At 38.6% G+C, this 19,052-nt stretch overlaps 3 protein-coding genes across 7 annotated transcripts in view; 2 read left to right on the plus strand and 1 right to left on the minus strand.

The window, feature by feature from the left end:
- Window positions 1–3,623, plus strand: part of gal3st4 (galactose-3-O-sulfotransferase 4) — an 18,620-nt gene extending 14,997 nt beyond the window's left edge. For all 3 annotated transcript variants that reach the window (XM_060874455.1, XM_060874452.1, XM_060874454.1), the window contains exon 4: window positions 7–3,623. In XM_060874455.1, coding sequence (XP_060730438.1) covers window positions 7–1,005 — 999 coding nt within the window. In that variant the 3' untranslated portion in view covers window positions 1,006–3,623. The remainder of the gene's footprint in view (window positions 1–6) is intronic.
- Window positions 1–19,052, minus strand: part of zanl (zonadhesin, like) — a 139,708-nt gene that overhangs the window by 76,427 nt on the left and 44,229 nt on the right. For 2 of the 3 annotated variants that reach the window (XM_060874458.1, XM_060874456.1), the window contains 8 exons: window positions 18,675–18,836; window positions 18,343–18,473; window positions 17,591–17,793; window positions 17,342–17,477; window positions 17,042–17,167; window positions 16,810–16,900; window positions 16,610–16,668; window positions 15,866–16,526 (listed from right to left, as the gene is read on the minus strand). In XM_060874458.1, coding sequence (XP_060730441.1) covers window positions 16,456–16,526; window positions 16,610–16,668; window positions 16,810–16,900; window positions 17,042–17,167; window positions 17,342–17,477; window positions 17,591–17,793; window positions 18,343–18,473; window positions 18,675–18,836 — 979 coding nt within the window. In that variant the 3' untranslated portion in view covers window positions 15,866–16,455. Of the gene's footprint in view, window positions 1–15,865; window positions 16,527–16,609; window positions 16,669–16,809; window positions 16,901–17,041; window positions 17,168–17,341; window positions 17,478–17,590; window positions 17,794–18,342; window positions 18,474–18,674; window positions 18,837–19,052 lie in introns of those variants that run through there. The other variant, XM_060874457.1, reaches the window with a different exon arrangement.
- trappc14 (trafficking protein particle complex subunit 14) lies at window positions 4,666–15,008 on the plus strand. Its single transcript, XM_060874460.1, has 10 exons — window positions 4,666–5,364; window positions 6,782–6,877; window positions 7,796–7,925; window positions 8,428–8,514; window positions 10,443–10,563; window positions 10,888–11,035; window positions 11,226–11,460; window positions 12,488–12,624; window positions 12,751–12,950; window positions 13,696–15,008. The coding sequence occupies exons 1-10, from the start codon at window positions 4,918–4,920 to the stop codon at window positions 13,847–13,849; spliced, it is 1,755 nt and encodes a 584-aa protein (XP_060730443.1). The 5' UTR covers window positions 4,666–4,917; the 3' UTR covers window positions 13,850–15,008.

Consider the following 19,052-nt stretch of genomic DNA (forward strand, 5'->3'; position numbering starts at 1 on the left):
CCACAGGTGGATAAAGTCATGCCTGCAAATACTTTCTATTTCTCCATTTTACGAGACCCTGTGGCATTAGCCGAGTCCTCCTACGCCTATTACAAAAATGTTGCCCCTGCCTTCCGACGTTCCAAGGGACTAGGCGACTTTGCAGATAACCCGAAGAAATACTATGATCCCCGACTGCGCAATAACCACTATGCCCGCAACCTGCTATGGTTTGATTTTGGCCTTGATCACAATGCTAACTACTCCTTGGCTCTTGCAAAGCGTGGTGAAGCAGCAGTACGACGCAACTTTAAACTTATCCTTTTGTCTGAGTACTTTGACCAGTCCATGGTGCTGCTCCGACATGCTCTCTGCTGGCCTCTGGATGCTGTTGTGTCCTTTAGTCTAAATGCAAGACAGCAGATATCCAAGAGCAGGTCAGCCTGGGTGGGGAAGGCAGCTGCTCCAGCATCTTTGCAACTGACAGAAGAGCAGCGTCAGAAGCTGCGTGAATGGAACGCTCTGGACTGGCACCTGTACCAAGCCTTTAACAGCACTTTCTGGAATAAAGTTGAGAGATTCGGTCGAGCGAGGATGGACACTGAGGTGACCTTACTGCGGAGTAGACGTGACGTTCTGGCTCGCATATGCCTGCGTGATGGAGGTCGGCCGATTGAAGCTAGTCTCATTCGAGACAGGGCCATCCGTCCCTTCCAGAGTGGCCTGGTTAAGATTTTAGGGTACGAATTGCAGCCAGGTCTGGACAATGCCACTAGACAAGCCTGTCTGCGTATGATTAGGCCAGAAATCCAGTACAAGGATCTGTTGGATCTTCGACAGTTTCCTCGTGCCCAACAACATCCAGGAGCAGCAGCGGCTGGAAACGCACTTGCTGTTAAGAAGGATTCATCACCACGTAGGACTGGACAGCAGGCCAGAGAATCATTAGAGCGGGATTGGGATGGAACCATACTGGTTCGTAATAAATCCCAAGTACATGTGGACATTAAGGGAAAACTGAGATAGTGAGTGAAATAGCCACACTTGTTTTCCCAATTTATGGCTCTACTGGGCCTCTGCACTACACTACTCCGAGCCGGAGTTAGATCCTGACTTGTAATACTTGCTCAGCTTCTGAACTCCTCTTCATCTTGCCCTCTTGAGGTATCATGCATTAAATCATGTGATGTTGATGGTAGTGTGTAAAGAGCACTGTGTTAAGGAATGCAGTGGTACAAATACAATGTAACTGGCCCTAGTACACAGCAGTGGGAATGATGCATGCTGGGTGATGTGTGATGCAGTTCGTTTACATCGTGGTGCATGGTGTCGGTTTCTTCTACTGCTTTACTTGAGCTGCAATAGTACAAATGCATTTTGAATGCTACCCATGGTCTCTCACTCCCACAAACACACTTTACATTTCATTTCACCCTCCCTCCCACACAGAGACAATTTGGCATTGAGCCACATAGCACTTTTCAGATTGACACTGCTTCTGTGCCTAGTGACAGCGCTGAAATAGAGCGTAAAACCATCGACTGGCATACAAATACCACTAAAGTAGAATCGTAGTTCCCTTACACTCTGGCACAAATCTTTGAAATGAATGCAAAGAAAATCAATGACATTGGTTTTGGTGTCAGCAATTGATTTATGATCAGTACACCATGGCTTTGTAGTGCAGGACTGCAGGAGGGAAGGCACACTGTCTGGAAAATAAGAGCCTTTTTTTGCATTGTGTACCATAACAGGACTTGTTCATGGTCATGGCATTGCATAATGCTTCACATTTGTATAAGCTACATAAAATTTCTCCAGTTGATGACACTGAAGAAATTTTGCATACATGAATCATGTACTTGGTCCATCAGATGGATTAGGCTATTCCGCTCACTGTAATCAACCTCTTGGCTCTAGGCGGAGGTTATTTTCTCTTATTTATATTACAGTTTTGAATTTCTGTGTCTAAAATGGTATTTATTTGTTATTTCAGATGAATTTAAATTTGAATCATTAGTAATGATTTAGAGTGCTTAAACATTAGTGTAGTATAATCAATAATATCAGTTCTGCCTTTCAGTGTTTCAGGTTTATTTTTATTACAGTAAACCGATACCACTTAACATACTCCATGTAGGTAGAATTGTGCATGATTTTGCTAACCTGGATTTCTAGTAAAATTGGAGTGACAGAGATGGTGAATGTCAACTGAATGTAAGAAAGCTGGATGTGAAAAAAATGATCAAATACGTGTCCAAATCAAAAATCCAAAATTGAGTGATGCCTTACTTTCTGAAACTAGTTGGAAGAGGGCTTGATTATTAATGCTTGATGTATTCATGTTTTTTTCTTCTAAAAAAAAAACATTTAATGTCTGTAATGTATTTATAGTTTTCTGAAAATGCAAGCGTCTCAATCTTGTGGTAAGTAGAATGATGGTATGTAAATTAAGTATGAGTTTGACTGAAATGCACCTCACAGCTTGATAAAGCTGAACATATTAACTGGTTGTTCAGCTTCCATGTTTCAATTTATAAAAGTTTATAACTTTTTTCCAGTTCAGGGATAATTATTAAACCAGAACACTCCATGTGTAGTCATTATAATTATAGTAAGTGATGTGAAGTGTATGTTGAAATAATTTGTGCATGTTTATAAATAGCACTCACTGACCGTGTTTAGTAGGAATACCGTCATCTCTGTTACTGTCACATTACATCTTGATTTTGTATTTTGCTATACTTTTTAAGAACAAATACACTTGAGCCAAGGGCAGTATCCATAGATGATCGTTGGAGCCAGAGAAGATAAAAACAAAAACAATTCCAATGTAAGATCTGTTTGTTATAGAGATCTTTGTTTCTTTCATACTCTAAATCAATATCCCATACTAATGTTTTACACAAGATGGCAAATAGTAGAGGAAGATTGAAAGTGTGTGCCAACTAATACAGACACATATGCCAGCATATTGCATGATGGAAATGAAGCTGAAAACTAATTAAGACTCCCTGATCTCAACCAAAGCTTTGCATCTTCATATGCAAAAGATTTGTACTGTATAGAGGCTGCGATTTGTCAACCAGTATATAAACAAATGTACCTAACAGACGTTAGGGGATTGTAAGAAAGCAATATGATTTGATTTAGATGTGTTGTAGCATTTTTATCAACTCTTGCTGAAATTGTTGCTTTTTTTTTTTTTTGACAAGAATAGAGAAAGCCTTCAGCTCAATTTACCTGCACCTGGCAGTTCATATTTGTTTTGTTCTGACATGATAGCATTCCAAAAAATAAATACATATATTAAAAAACAAGACAGATGGCTTTGTAGACAAAAAAAGGCCCTTATTACCAGTCTGTTGGTGTTTCCATTATTGTCTACATCTGTATTAGATTGCTGCTCTGTCATAATTCATCTCAAGAGTAGATATCTTACATTCGAAGTTGGTTCACAAAAGAAAACTTGAATTTCCATTTATTTACTGATGCTTTTCAAGTTAATGGTACACCAAAGAGTTGCTGATATGTTTTAGATACGAAATACAGAACCTGTGACTGTGAAAATAGTAATCCTAAACTATAATTAAGGTTTTTTTTTTTGGTTTTCTGTTGCTCTTGTATCTGAAAAAAAAAAACAACACCCATAAGGAAATTGGAGGCAACTGACAACAAACAAAATCTTAACAGGGAGATGTCTATGAAATATGAAGCAAGAAAGCTTTGCTGACCCTACAATCTTTTCCTCAGTACCAGAATTCTACATTGATGCTGCAGATGTTGTAAATATTTAATTTGAACATTAGTAATTTGTGTATATTTATTTTGTTTCATTTTGTTACTTGAATATTGAGATTTGGTTAGAAATAACTTTTCAAAATACCTTTGAAAGTATCTTGTCTCGGATCTATAGTTTAATTGTATGTGGATAAATGAAAAAAAAAACATTTCAATGGAACAAAAATAAAACTTTTAATAAAAGACACAACTGAATTGTTTGTGTTTTTGTTTTTTATTCAACATGCCCAGTGTCCTATGTATATTCAGTAGCCCTGTCAAATAAATCCCACTGATTCACAAAAATAGTCATAGCACTTATCCTTTTGTCCTTATCCTTTCCATAGCACTATTTTGCTAAATCCTGTATTGACAGAACACAGTAAGAACAAGTACACTGACATTATTTTATAGGTTTACTTGTTTTTGAGTTAATGCAGGTAAAAGAAAAGCACACAATGAATGTGACCAAGCAAACTACAAGAACTCAATAACAAACATAATAAGTTTGAGTTCTGATTTCCCTCAATGTGTCTAAACTAAATAGAAGTTATGGGACCCCTGGCTATGTATCACAGACCCCACAGATCACTGAACATCACATGAAGACAAAGCCACAGCAATATGAACTTGTATATCAAGATGGATGCTGGTTATTTACTAAGAGGATCTCTACATTGAGCCATTATTTGGTATCATCCAGTATTCAGTTTGTTTGTTTAACCAGATCAATTATCAGTAGGGTTGAAAAAAGGTGGCAATTCATTAATTATTTGCTTTGCCTTATTAAAATCTGTCAGCTCGTACGTTATGTTAGAACTATATGGGGGATTGGTTCTCGATAATCTACTGCACTTGCCTAGCCAGTATATTCCGGCTCCTTAGCAATAAACCTTTGTGATTCGATTAAAAGGCCTGCAGGCTGGTTTGAATGCACCTCAGGAGCTGACAGAGCAACGACATGGCACATAATATGATGCATATTAATTGTATTTATCGCTGATCGTTGTAATGTAATTTATACGCGAGACGAATCGGGGTGATTAGAGGATTTGTGTGTGAGGAGAGATGTTTTCCTTCTGCTAGTTAAACAGGCTTCCGGATCTATTAGCCTAGCTTGCTAGCATTCTGGTTTGCGGTGATAATAAAACCCCAGTCATGGTTTTAATGATGGAATCGCAGTGCGAGTATTTTATGTATTTCCCCGCCGTTCCCATTTCGGACCTGTCAGACCCGGCCCGGTACCGCACCCTCCCGCGCCGCAGCCATCTGTATCTGGGGGAGACGGTGCGGTTCCTGCTGGTTCTGCGCGCGCAGAGCGGTTCGGGCTCCGTGTGCAGTGAGGAACGCACGAGCCGCGGCTGGCGGGAACTGGCCGCGTGTCTGCGCGCGCTCGCCAGCGTCTGTCCGGGTGAAAGCAGGGCGCGAGGGAGGGAGCATTCCGGAGAAGATGGAGCCGATGAGGAGAGTGATGAAGATGATGGAGCGACGAGCTGCTCAGGCAGAGGAGCCACAACATACCGGGGATTCAGGGAGTGCAAGCCGCTTCTAATCCACAACAACCCCGGTAACGGCGCAAGGGAATTTCGCCGAGCTCCTGTGCAGGTGGGCCACCTTTATAGACATCTAGATAGATAGTCATCTACTTCACATACTGTCAACTGTGTGTGGGTGTGTGGGTGTGGGTGTGTTTGTGTGTATTGGGGTGGTGGTGTGTGTTGGAGTGGTGGTGGTGTGTGTTGGAGTGGTGGTGGTGTGTGTGTGTGTTTTTGTGTTTGGGTGGTGGTGTGTGTGTGTGTGTGTGTGTGTGTTTTTGTGTTGGGGTGGTGGTGTGTGGGTGTGTGTTGGGGGTTGTGTGAGAGAGAGAGAGAGAGGTGACCAAGCAATAACTGGCTTACTTATAATATTTGCTCTTTCATAGACGCCATCAGACCCATGAGTGAAAACAGATTGTTTGAACTGGCTATACATCCACTTTATTAGGTACACATAGTTTTCATTGGCCCTTTATCAGGTACACTTGCCAGGCTGGTGCGCCTTGTAGGTTTACGTTTGCTGACTGTGGTGTCTGCTTTACGTCCATCTTGTCTCACATCTTTTGGCCGATCCTTCATTGAAAAGAGTGTGTGATCACTGACTGGATGAAATGTGGGTGGTGGGCTGTTGTGTTGTGTGCAGAAATTAGCAGTGATGATACTGACATAGTAGTGGTATGTTAGGGTTTTATGCCACAGAATAAAGTGTATTAGGTGCAGCTGTATGGCTGGCAAAGAGAGTTAGAATGAACCTAAAATATCCTGTTAGTTTTGTTTCGGAATGCTCGAACCGGCATGGAGCTTTAATAGCAAATTAAAAAAAAGGTCAGCTGAGGTGTCAAACTGTATGGATATCAGGATGACCAAAAAGGTTTATAGCATGCAGTGTTTGGGGGAAAAAAACAACAACCAAAACTAAACCTCTCGTACAAGTGCGATGGATTCTACCATGTCCGTATCATTGCTCTGCTTCTATTGATTGATCACTGAATACACCTCCTTATACCTCCTTCTCCTACTAATAACAACAATAATAGTAATAATAATACTTTTACCTGGTCAGCAGTGGTCCAATGGCTATATAGACACCATTTGTTTATCTACACCTGTGGTGAGAGGTGAAGACATGGAGTTTTCTAAATGGGTTGTGGTTTAATATTTTCCTTCTTAATAGATCCCTATGCAGTATAAAGGACTATAACCAAACAATAATGCTCGCTCTAGTAACTCTGCAGTCTTCCTGTTGAGAATATATTACCACACACAAATAATAAAACTAATAAAAACTGTCTTGTATGCTTTAAAATATAAGTATGAAGACACACTGTAAGAATATCTGGTCTCTATAGTCTGTATAATGTTTGCACAGCCTTCTCTGTCGTCGTGGACGTGGAGCAAGTTGTCTGAAAGGAGTAATATAGTGGGAGGTTGCAACATGCCTACTGCCATTTCTGCTATGTGTTTCTTCAACTTGTGATCTTGTTCAGTCTCCTGTGGACGAGCCAGTGGTTCTGAATGATGAAGTCATCTTCCCCCTAACTGTGTCCTTGGATAAACTCCCTGTCAACACACTCAAAGTGAAGGTAAGAACATCATATTATTAGCCGAGGGGGAAATGAATGTATTTGCTGCTGTGTCTCTGTGGTTTTTCTCTCTTTCTTTATGACTATGTGCTTAGGAAAGTTAGTTAGATGTACACATGCACAGCTCGGTGGCAGGCTGTACTTTTGTAGTCTATAAGATTTCATCATTTCATCTGTCCTTTTCTTGACTTGAACTTACCATTTGTCTTTGGTTCTGTCATTTGTGAGTTTAGATGAATAGGAAAACTTTGCTATAAAAAAGTGTGCTCTTTGCGTGTAGCGGCCAGGAAACCCCCTCATGCGATATATATAGCAGTAGCACAGTACAGACTTTCCTGAGTTGAAAGATGTTTCACTTTTGTATGTACAGCAACCAATAGTAAAGGTAAAGCATTTTCCTGTTTACTGTGTTATAAAGAATTTTAAGTAGATTACAATAGGAAATGCATCATCCACATCAACCTCTGTCTTGTTGTGGCAAAAGTCACTTGGCATTTAATCACAAACCTCATCAACTCTTCACTTGACAAATCTCTGGTTGCTCTGGTTGCCGTTAGTTCTGAGATAATTATTGATTTATTCAGTAAGTTATATATTTGTATTCATGTTTTTATTAAGTCTATGGATTTAATAAAGGAGAAATTGCTTGCATTTCAATTGTTCCTGAAATTAAAAAGAATTTCAAACACCTACAATATAATAAACATAAAATAATATAGCAACAAAAACAATGTTTTATTGTTGATTATAGTGTACATGCACCTTCTGATAATGACTGACTTGAAAAAAAGGTGATTTTTATATTACTTGTACCTTGTACTGTATTAGATTTATATTACTTGTACCTTGTACTGTATTAGATTTATATTACTTGTACCTTGTACTGTATTAGATTTATATTACTTGTACCTTGTTCAGATCATAGTGACTGTATGGAAGCAGGAGGAGGAGAAGTCTGAGATCCAGGAACATGGCTACCTCAGCGTTCTTCAGCAGAAGAGCCCTTGCCAAACTTTCCGCCAGGACCTCAATACTTTTAAAGCGCAAGGTAAGTGCTCACTTTCTACTAAAAGTCGCGGAAGGACGCTTTATGTTTGCCGTTTGTTAGCAACAGGTAGTTACTTTTAGAGGTTTCACAAGCTTTCATGTGGCTCTATAGTGGATTGATTTAAAGCATATACCTGTATATACAGCAGAACTAATTAAAATCTCGCTCAGAAGAGCCACTTTGTGTACTGTCGAAGCTGTGCAGAGTTGAAGAGACCATCCAAAATTCCTGAGTAGGATTTCTGAGTTGAGTTGGGTTTTATTTGGGATTAGTCAGTCTGAATGCTGTTTCATTCTTATGCTAATCTGCTCTTTTTTATTTGGCTTCCTTCTATTTCAGCCTTACTGTTTAGTGAACCATGACCATTAGGCTTAGCTTAATGCATTTTTAATTGTTTTCAGTTATCTCCAAGAATGATGGCTATTGTACAGAACAAGGTTTAAAAATGTATTGATTTGTGACTGTCATGAAGATATTACTTACCGTTTTTCCTTATTTTCAGTCAGCACCACTCTAAACGTCCTTCCTCCACCCACAGTGAAGTGTCAGCAGATGACTGTGTCTGGGAAACACTTAACTGTACTTAAAGGTATATTGGAAACCGTATTACTTTATTCTGCTCTGTTATTAATTCGGGAAAAAATATTGTAGGCAGCACTTTAATCATTTCGTCCACTGCGATGCTAATAAAGGTAAAAATGGCAAGAATACACTGTGTTTCCTGTTCTGTATATGGCTATTACACGGATGAGCCCATCAACGAGCGGAAGAAGATTTTTCCTCCGCTCCATCTCAATTTTTTCACCTTTTGTTAATGGATGCAGAAGTCGAGTCCCATTCATTACAAAATGGTGGCTATGTTAAAATTTGTCTCTGAAGACAAAACTTTTTTTAATTATGCAGTTTTATATAGAATCAAAACATTATAATGAATCAAATCAGTAGAATCATATCTGTTACAGTGTGAGTGATGGGGGTACGTACTGTATGTTCGAAAGATTTTATGACCCTTATCTTCACTTCATCTTACAAATAAGTGCAGATTTGCCAGTTATGCCCCAAATGAATGTATTTTTTTTTTAAATAGAAAAAATAATGCATTTTTTCCCAAAATATGTAGAAGAATGAATAAACAATTGATTTAATAGATATTGAGTGTTCTTATGATTACTGTATGGCAGATTTTGAAGTAATATTGTTTTCCTGGAATTGCATTATCTTCGTTAAGTGGAATTGAAACTTTCTTGATCAGACCCTGTTGTGTTAAATCATTTTGTTGTATTGTATTATTGCATGTATGGATTCTTTTGGTGGATAATTTTTATGACAGTCATGAAGAAGATACTGGAGTGGAACAGTATTGGGGTCATCCTGAATTCGTCCTGTCACTGTAGCATTATGTGAAAATGACAAGCCTAATTTAGCTGCAGGATCTGACTGAAAATGTAGCAGTGTTCTGTGCACAATTTTATTCATAGATTCTGGTAAACGAAATTATTTATTGGTAGACTTTTGAGATTATTCAGCTGTGTTTTTAAATTTATATATTTACTGCTTTATGGGCAACTTTCATTAAGCCGTGTTTGACAGAATTTGAGTTTATTTTGATTGATATGGCCTATATAATTTATTATGGGGAAATTCTTTTTGAAAAACCTAATCATGTAATGTCATTATGTTTATCTGAGTCAAAATGGCTGTGGTTAACTAACGAGTGAAAGTTGAACATGTTTGGGGTTTTTGTACAGTATCAACAGGGCTAAGTGATTTGACTAGCACTTTCTTTCCTGTTTGTTGTATGTGTTTGAACAGTGTTTGAACAAAACTTTGAAATGTGTTTGAACAAATTTGAACAGTGATTTAGGCTTATGGTATCATACGTATGTAAAAACCTAGTGAACCAGACTTAATGCATCCAATGATAGAGACTCTGGATAAGAGCCTCTGCCAAATGCTGTAAATGTAAATGCTAAGAAATCTGCAAAATCTGTGATGTAATGGTTCCACACCCTAGATAATCTGAGGAAGATTGATAAAGTCCCCAATTATTCTTTTATCCAAACATAATTACCTTGTGCATTTCTAAGCATTAATGAAAGACTTTTAGGGTCTTTGTAAAAATTCTATTGCTTCCACTGCAAGCAAAATATCACATTGGACTCTATGTTAAAATGAAAGCTAAAAACTTAGCAGAGTGTAATTTTACTCTTTTAGATGCAAAATGCAATCAAACAGGTCCTCTGAGAATATCTGCTCGAAATGAGAAGAGAAATATTTTCACATTAGTATAGAAAAAGCCTCCTGAGACCCATTCCCAATATCCTTTATAAAATATAGTGTTTATGCAAATGGAGTCAGGTTGCTCAGTGAATGTGAACATACTTGAGTGTTTGTATTATTGTGTGATTAGAGAATAAGAATTAAGTCAGCTTTTACACAGCTGCAGATAAGAGTTGTTGTGCTTCAGTGCTCCATATGTTACTTCCTTCCCCATGCAAAATCATCATTGTGTGTCAGTGTTAAACGGAAGCTCTCAGGAGGAAGTGTGTATACATGATGTCCGAATCCTGCCCAACTTCAATGCCTCTTATTTACCCATGATGCCTGATGGCTCCGTGCTGCTGGTCGACAATGTGTGGTATGGTCTTATTAATTGTTGTGTACTAAATGTTAAGCATGTGTTAATTGATATAGACCTCTGTAAACATTAGTGCACTTATGAAAGAAGAATATGAGGATAATTCTAAACTCCTCCGACACTCCTTGGTTCATTTCTAAAACATAAATGCCTTAAATTATCCAAAAGAATGAAAGAAATATTTGATTTCAATTTTAATATTAATTTCCTATTTTATTTAGAAATAGTGAAGTGTGTAACTACAATATTTGCTAAATAATTGAAGTATGTAAACTGTCCCTGGTTGATGAGACAATTATTTTCACTACCTCCGTCCTGCTGCAGCCATCAGTCAGGCGAGGTTGCCATGGCGTCCTTCTACAGGATGGACAGTGAGTCTAGTCACCTTCCAAGCATGCTCAGTGCACTGGAGCAGCAGAACTTCCTGTTTCAACTACAGCTTAGTGACCAGACGCAAGATGATTCTAATGAGGTGTGTGGAGAGAATAATGAGAATGGAGCTGTTTCTTAATGTTGTTTAATATTATTTGATAGTAATTCCATAAACTGATTAATAGTAAAGTCAACTAATAAAGCAATATGTGTACTTTCTCTATAGTGCCTTAGATAGCAGCAAACCCAGCTAAAACTCTTGTTGAGCTGAGTGAATGTTTGTGCCACAGGGTCTTGAGGTGCCTCTGATAGCAGTCCTCCAGTGGTCCACTCCCAAGCTGCCATTCACCAGCTCTATCTACACACACTATAGTGTGCCTAGCATCAGACTGGACCGGCCTCACTTCATCATGACCGCGAGCTGCCCCAGTGCTGTAAGGGCTCATGAGCACTTCAGAGTGCGCTACACACTCCTCAACAACCTGCAGGACTTCCTGGCTGTACGGCTCGTCTGGACACCAGAGGGTGAGGAGGAAGGCCATGCAGGGATTGATGAATATAACTGATAGACTTCTGGATTGATGAAGAAATTATGCCGCACAGTTTTTCTCGTCTATTAGGATGTATTCTTCCTTCAAAACATTTATTTACAAAAGGGATGAAGTATAGAGTTTCCCAGAGGCCCCAGGTGGTCCAGCGGCTGGATCCCACGCTCACATTGCCGTGGCCCGGGGTCAATTCCAGGCAGGGAGCTAACCCAGCCACTGAAGAGTTAACTGTCAGTGCCAGTCCCGAGCCAGGAAGGGCATCCGGTGTAAAACCTGTGCCAAATCTAATATCAGGACCATGTGATCCACTGTGGCGACCCCGGACAGGGAGCAGTCAAAAGAAGAAGAAAGAGAGAAGAATAAAAAAAATGAAGTATAGAGTTTCCCAATTTAAAAGTCATCCTAAGTCATATGGAAATGAAAAATCAAAAATTGGATATCAAATCATAGTTATAGTGTAAGTGTAAATGAAGAAAAAACAGTAATAAACAACGTGAGGAAATGTGAAGAGAATTAAAAGTAAAAGAGAAGCGAAAGGCAGACGTACAGAAAGTAAGAAAAGAAACTGGGTGAAAAGTAAGAAAAGAAATTGGGTGGTTAATGGTGTGTTAGACTACAGTATGTGGTGAAAAGAGATGTTTACCAAGAAAAACCATAACGTGATGAAAAGCAAGCTGCTAACAGTCTACATATAGAGATACTTGGAAAAAGTATTTGTGTGCATGTGATTGAGTGTTTCATTGTGTGGGTGTTAGATAAACTGATGTCAGTCTTGTTGCACCAGAGTTTTTTCCCCTGCTATAATAAGCCATATACATTATCTAGACCCTGAAGATGGAAGGAAATGTGGAGTAAATTTCTGGCTATGGTTTAAAACTACATATCATGACTATGTAAAAATGATTAGGCTCAGGGGATCACTTTTCATTTTCACTCCACCTCTTGTCCTCATTTTTTTTCTATTATTTTATAGCTAATCTCATCCTTCTCTTTGTTCCCTCTAGGCCGTGGGCAGAAGGAAGACCCGGCAGTAAATGCAGTAGTGTGTCATTCTCCTCTAAGTAACCTTGGTTACTGTCGAAAAGGCAGCACACTCTCTGTGTCCGTGGCCTTCCAAATCCTCAAAGCTGGCCTCTTTGAGGTAATGTGTGTTTCAGCTGCAAAATAGAATGAACAGAAGACGTTTTCCATCTTGTTAGAGCTAATACAATTCATCATTTCCTTTATCTTCCCTTGCTTCCATTATCCAACCCCTTCCCCCTTGTAGCTGAGTCAGCACATGAAACTAAAGCTGCAGTTTACAGCATCAGTGTCAAACCCCCCCCCTGAAGCCCGTCCTCTCTCGCGTAAGAACAGTCCATCCAGTCCTGCTGTTCGAGACATACTTGACAGACACCAGGCCAGCTTAAGTCTGGGACGCTCACAGTCTTTCTCCCACCAGCAGCCCTCCAAATCCCACCTCACCAGGTATGAACACACACTGACATGCAGACAGATATTGTCTTGTTGTGTGAATGGAGTAAAATTTTTACTTTTCATTTGTTTGCTATTTGGTGTCATTGCACATGATCAAAGAAAAATAAACGCAAAACCCCAAAACGAGCAAAAAAGCAGGGAAGGTTGAAAACTTCACTTGAGAGCACAGAGCCAGTGGTAAATACAAAATTAGATAATTATATAACTAGCTGTATAACTAAAATTCTATTAGAATATAATGAAATCACTAGTTTAAAACATTTTATTACAGACATATTTATCGTAACATTCAGCTTTTTCTTTGTTTCTTTCAAATATCCAGACCCCTTTGCATTTCTGCATTTCTTCAGCTCGAAATAAAACCATTCAGTTCAGTTCACACCTTTTATCTCAGTTTAACAGCTCGACAAAAATAGAACGCAGCATCGTTGCTTTACTTCCTGCAGCATAGAATTGCTTCTCACTGCAGTTGAACGATGCTCCAGTTAATGTGGAAGCAGACAGACCACAATGTTTAGATGGTCTGTTTTTTTTTTTTTTTTGTTTTTTTTTTTTTGTTGTTATTTTGATGTCCCAGTTTGTTTGCAGTTTGTTCTCACCTACCAAATCGAACAAGACCAAGAGAGATTTAAAATGGAATGTGATGGAATTTCAAATGCTATATGAATGTGATAGCACACACACATGCTGTCTTTTCATACAGGAAACTGAAAGTTGTTCTTCCTTTTTAATGCAGGACAGGCAGTGTTATGGAACGACGTGCAATCACTCCTCCTGTCGGCTCTCCTGTCGGTCGGCCACTCTACCTCCCCCCGGAGCGGAGCGTTTTATCACTTGACAAAATCGCCAAACGAGAGTGCAAAGTGCTGGTGCTGGAGTCACACAGCTAAATGTACAAACACACACACACACACACACACACACATGCATCACTTTGAAGAGTAGGAAGAGTCACACTGGAATTAAATTTTAGTTCTTAGTTAGTTGTTAATTATCCAACTTGAACTGATTTGTTCTGGAAAATTGAAAACGTGGAATGTTTAAGGTTCACTGTAATGTAGCAGACAGAGTGTCTATTAGTTTTAGTAGTGTTCAAGTGAGAGGTGGGTTTTTCCTTGTTTCTACACCTTCATTGTTTACATGCACAGCATTAAGGCTCCACATCTCCTTTCAGATCAGGCACCAAGTATGCTACTGATTTATTTCTGTTTGACTGAATTCTAAAAGGCAAAAATTTGTGAAGTAATTCAGTCACTTTAAGGCCTTGTTTTAAATTTGGCCCTTGTATTAATTCAGGGTAATGTGTAAAGACATGTCTGAGGAAACAAATGGGGTCACGAAATTGGAATTAAGTAGAAGTCTGAAACCTGCCTGAGTGTTTGTTTTTAACATTTATGATTCAGTCTTTCATGACAGTTCTGTATTACATTATGCTGTTCCACTGACCAGCACCAGTGAATACATCCTTTTTTTTATTTTGTAAGATTATTACTGAATGTAAATGTATTTATTTATTTTATGGTCTTGATACCTACATCCATTCCTTTGCTCCAGCACAATCTTATGTGTTTCTTTATTTTAATTTGTTTTTTTTTTTTATTATTTTATTATTTATGAGCCTTTAGATTGATTGTTTTTATATTGATAGCTGATATAAACTGCTACTATGTATCATAGTACATTTCAGTCTTAAGTGTTTTGGGGAAATTGAAGCGCAAACTACTGACGCAGTGCATCATCAGTTTTTGACTCGTTGGCTAATTACGATCATGATGGTTAAAAACTGAAAATCAAAATAATATGCAATCACAAGACAGAAACGACAGTGCTGTAGTGTAGCCTAGTCTTAGATATTAGCAACATTAACACATATAACAGCTTGATTCTCTAATACTTGATTGTTATTCATTTAAAAGAATGTTGTTTCCTGATCTCAGCCATATGCAGCTTAAGGTTTCCTCCTTTTGACATAGTTCTCTCTCTCTCTCACACACACACACACACACACACACACACACACACACACACACACACACACACACACACACATCTATGCTTATCCCCACAGGTAAGTTGATGAGCCGCTTTATGTTATCTGACATCTTTCTGTTCTTTATATCACACTCAGTCCCACAAATCTCTCAGTGCAGTTCTGAAGCTACCAGCACCATGTTATTGATTCTGTCTTTATGGGCAGATTCTGACATACCTCTCAGTTATATTGATAATTGGCATGAAGCCCCCCTCGCCAGCATTCATTCCACGACTGATCCGGTTTAACCCTTTGAAGAGGGAGTTGGCGTGAATTTACCCTCAGTGTTTGTTTAAACCAAGTGATGACATTCACAATCAGCCAAGTTTGCTTGTATTTCGTGTAACACAATTTCAGCTAGACAGCTACCAGCTTAAAAGCTCTCTCTTGCAGTTCAATGTGGTCCAATATGTACAAACATGATCAACCTGACTGATCTAGTTTACTGTTATGAGGCATGGAAATGTGACTATAATACCATTGCTTCAGTAGGAAGACTTTCTCTTTATTTCAGTGGTCAATAAATCTATATGTTTTTAGTCCATCTATTGCAGACTTGAAGTTGGTACGACTGCATAGGCAAGAAGTTTTTTTATTTATGTATTATTTGTGTTTTACATCACAGGAATCCAACTGATACATTTCTAATATGGGAGACTGATGTTTTTTTCCCCCCATCTAAGCACTTTATTGCAATTGTTTTTTCTCATTATTTGTTTGCTGATGTTTAATCTTATTATCTGAAGTGTTTAAATCACAATATGTGTTTAACTTTGTGACAAAGTATGATTACCTACTGGGTAATGCACTTGAAAGAATGAAATAAATGGATATGGGCATTTGTACTCTTTCTTTAAAAAACAATAACACCATACAAGGTTTAAAAACGTATCATTTCATTAAGGCAGTAGAGTATTACACATTATACCAACAATTACAATAAGGTTTACAAATAAGTTATGAATGATGATTACAAAATATATTCACTGTAATTAAATAATTCCTGTTCACCTGTTAATTCCACCAGAAGTCAAAATTTAATAAATACAAAATGAAATCAAATTAGGGGGCACGGTGGCTTAGTGGTTAGCACGTTCGCCTCACACCTCCAGCGTTGGGGGTTCGATTCCCGCCTCCGCCTTGTGTGTGTGGAGTTTGCATGTTCTCCCCGTGCTTCGGGGGTTTCCTCCGGGTACTCCGGTTTCCTCCCCTGGTCCAAAGACATGCATGGTAGGTTGATTGGCATCTCTGGAAAATTGTCCGTAGTGTGTGATTGTGTGAGTGAATGAGAATGTGTGTGTGCCCTGTGATGGGTTGGCACTCCGTCCAGGGTGTATCCTGCCTTGATGCCCGATGACACCTGAGATAGGCACAGGCTCCCCGTGACCCGAGGTAGTTCGGATAAGTGGTAGAAGATGAATGAATGAATGAATGAATGAAATCAAATTAAAACACTTGGATGATTCAGAACGAGGACGATTTCATCACTGTGCTGTCCACACTCCTGCTCTTATCCAAATTTTCATAGGGATGATCTGTTGGTGAATGTCAGGTAAATAAATCTAATAATTTATCAGTATTATCAAAAACAACTTGAACTGGAACACACCACACCTACCTTTATTCCCCAGTGGTAGACTGCTACTGCTACTGGTGTCATAACTGACTTTTCTGTGCCTGAGGAGAGAACACCATTTCACATTCATTATCATTTAACATTAGTGACATTTAGATTAATTTATGCATAGATTAGGAACAACATTTTAATTTTATTTATTATTGGGAATGTCATAGTTCTTATTTATGCCAAAGACAAACCTGTTTTTCTTGCAGACAAGCACAGTTATTATGACAATGATGATTACTGCAAGTGGTACCAAGACTCCAATCAGAATAATGCTTGTCTGATCTGTTGGAACAGTTGGGTCAGTATGACAGTCAGTCCTTAAAGCACATTACAGCTATTTTATAAATTTAGTATATTAGCAGTAAGGTCAATTTTGCTTAATAATTTCAGGTATATTTGAATATTTAATTATTGTTTGATTACCTAGGCCTACTTTTTCCTCACAGTTATTCCCTGTAAAACCTTTTGGACATAAGCAGGTGTAGCTGATGTCTGTTCCTTCAACACAAGTGCCACCGTTCAAGCAAGGTGAGCTTGTGCATGGGTTCACTGAGAAAGACAGAGGAATTATATTTGCTTAACAAAATTTAATGTGCAACTATATTGATTACAAAACATGCAGCGCTGTATGTGAACACCTTTTAAATGTTTTGTTTTGTCTAAACAGTTTTTCTGACTTACTAGAAAGTGTATGTTGTTAGTGTGATAATCGGAGGTACTCACAGGTGTAGCAATCACGTAAAGTGTTGGAGATGGTACAGACTTCGTTGTCTTTGCATCCTTTGGGCTGACACACAGCACCAGTGGGTGTACATTTACAGCTCTGAGCACAGTCCTCAGTCACAAATGTGTCCATCAGCTGTGTTTGCATGTAAAGAGAACAGTGATATGCACATTGTTCTGTGCTCATATTTCCTTACATTCTTGAGTTATTATTATCTAAACACAAGATACACACAACTGGGGACTTACAGTGTAGTAGCGGCCCAAAAAGCTGCATCCACACTCATTGTAAGGAACACACTCGTTGCCACTCATGGTAAATCCAGGATTACACTGACATCCCTCCAGGCATGAAGTTTGCTCACATTCAGAAGGAGCTGCTAGGTCAGCGCATGATGCTGGACATACAGTCATACAGGATGCGTAACTACTGTTGGCACCACATGACAGACCTACAGTGCACAGAATGCACAGTGAGAAAACCTATTGTTTAAAATATTGTGTGTGTGTTCACAATTCAGAAAGTAATTTTATACAAAATGTGACTGATGATTTTGCACCCTTGTGTTATAATAACTATATTGATTTTTTTTTCACCATGAATGCTGAATTTAAATTACATTACATATTAAAGTCAGAAATCTGTTCATGCTTTATTGCATGGGTTGCAAATAAATCTTTTTAACACACTTAGACATCTGGGAACAACACAACAACAGTAATGAACAAATAAGTCAAATGATAACAAATATTTTTCCAGGTGATTTAGAATAAATTTCAGTCTACTGCCTAAAGGATATTTTACTTTAAAAATCAATAAAAATCATTCTTACATATAGTATACATTACACACAGTATAACTGACAGTTATTTTATAAAAACAAACAAACAAACAAACAAACAAAACAAAACAAGGTATTACAAATAATCTGGACAGTCTAAACAAGTTACTGCAAATTAATGTGTGTGTGTGTTGGCCTCTGTGAGTGTGTGTGACATACCACACTGCAGTTGTGTTCTCCAAGGCCCTAAGATAATTCCCTGCTCCTGACAAGACAGGGCATAAACAGCATAGCTTTCACAGCGCAGTGTGGAATTGCTCTGCTCTGCACACAAGTCGAACACACAGTCTCTGCAACACACATATTCCTGGTCAGAATACTGTACACTTTCTCTACCATGATTTATTTTTTAATAATAAGCTAATTATCTGCACACAAAACACTCACTGCAGTGCAAACTATCAGTCACCTGGAGTACAGAACACACACACCAAACCCACCTGTGTTGTACAATTAGAGATCTTTATAATAATACAGGTCACTGTACTTACTCCTGGAACGGATCAGGATTAATGGTGCTGTGGCAGGGAGCAAAGGGTCCTGAAGGGTCACTTAATGCTCCACAATGATTCTTCCCATTCAGCTCCTCCAGCTGAGCTTCAGTGCATCCGAGTGTCTCAAAGCCTGAGTCTAAATCTCCTTCCATCTCTCTCCTGAGATAAACACAGACAGAGAAACTACATTAGAGCCAGGGTTTTCGTCTCTAGATATGGGATACAGAGAAAGAGTCTGAAGGAAGTAGTAAGCTTTAATTCACACCTCAGTGATAAGCTTTACTCAAAATCAAAGCTGTTAGAAATGTATGCATGTAGTGTAGTTTTCTCTTATTAGGATTATTATTAGCATAAAGAAAAGGTAAGATAAAGGTG

This window comes from Tachysurus vachellii, chromosome 7, assembly GCF_030014155.1.
Source record: "Tachysurus vachellii isolate PV-2020 chromosome 7, HZAU_Pvac_v1, whole genome shotgun sequence".
NCBI lineage: Eukaryota > Metazoa > Chordata > Actinopteri > Siluriformes > Bagridae > Tachysurus > Tachysurus vachellii.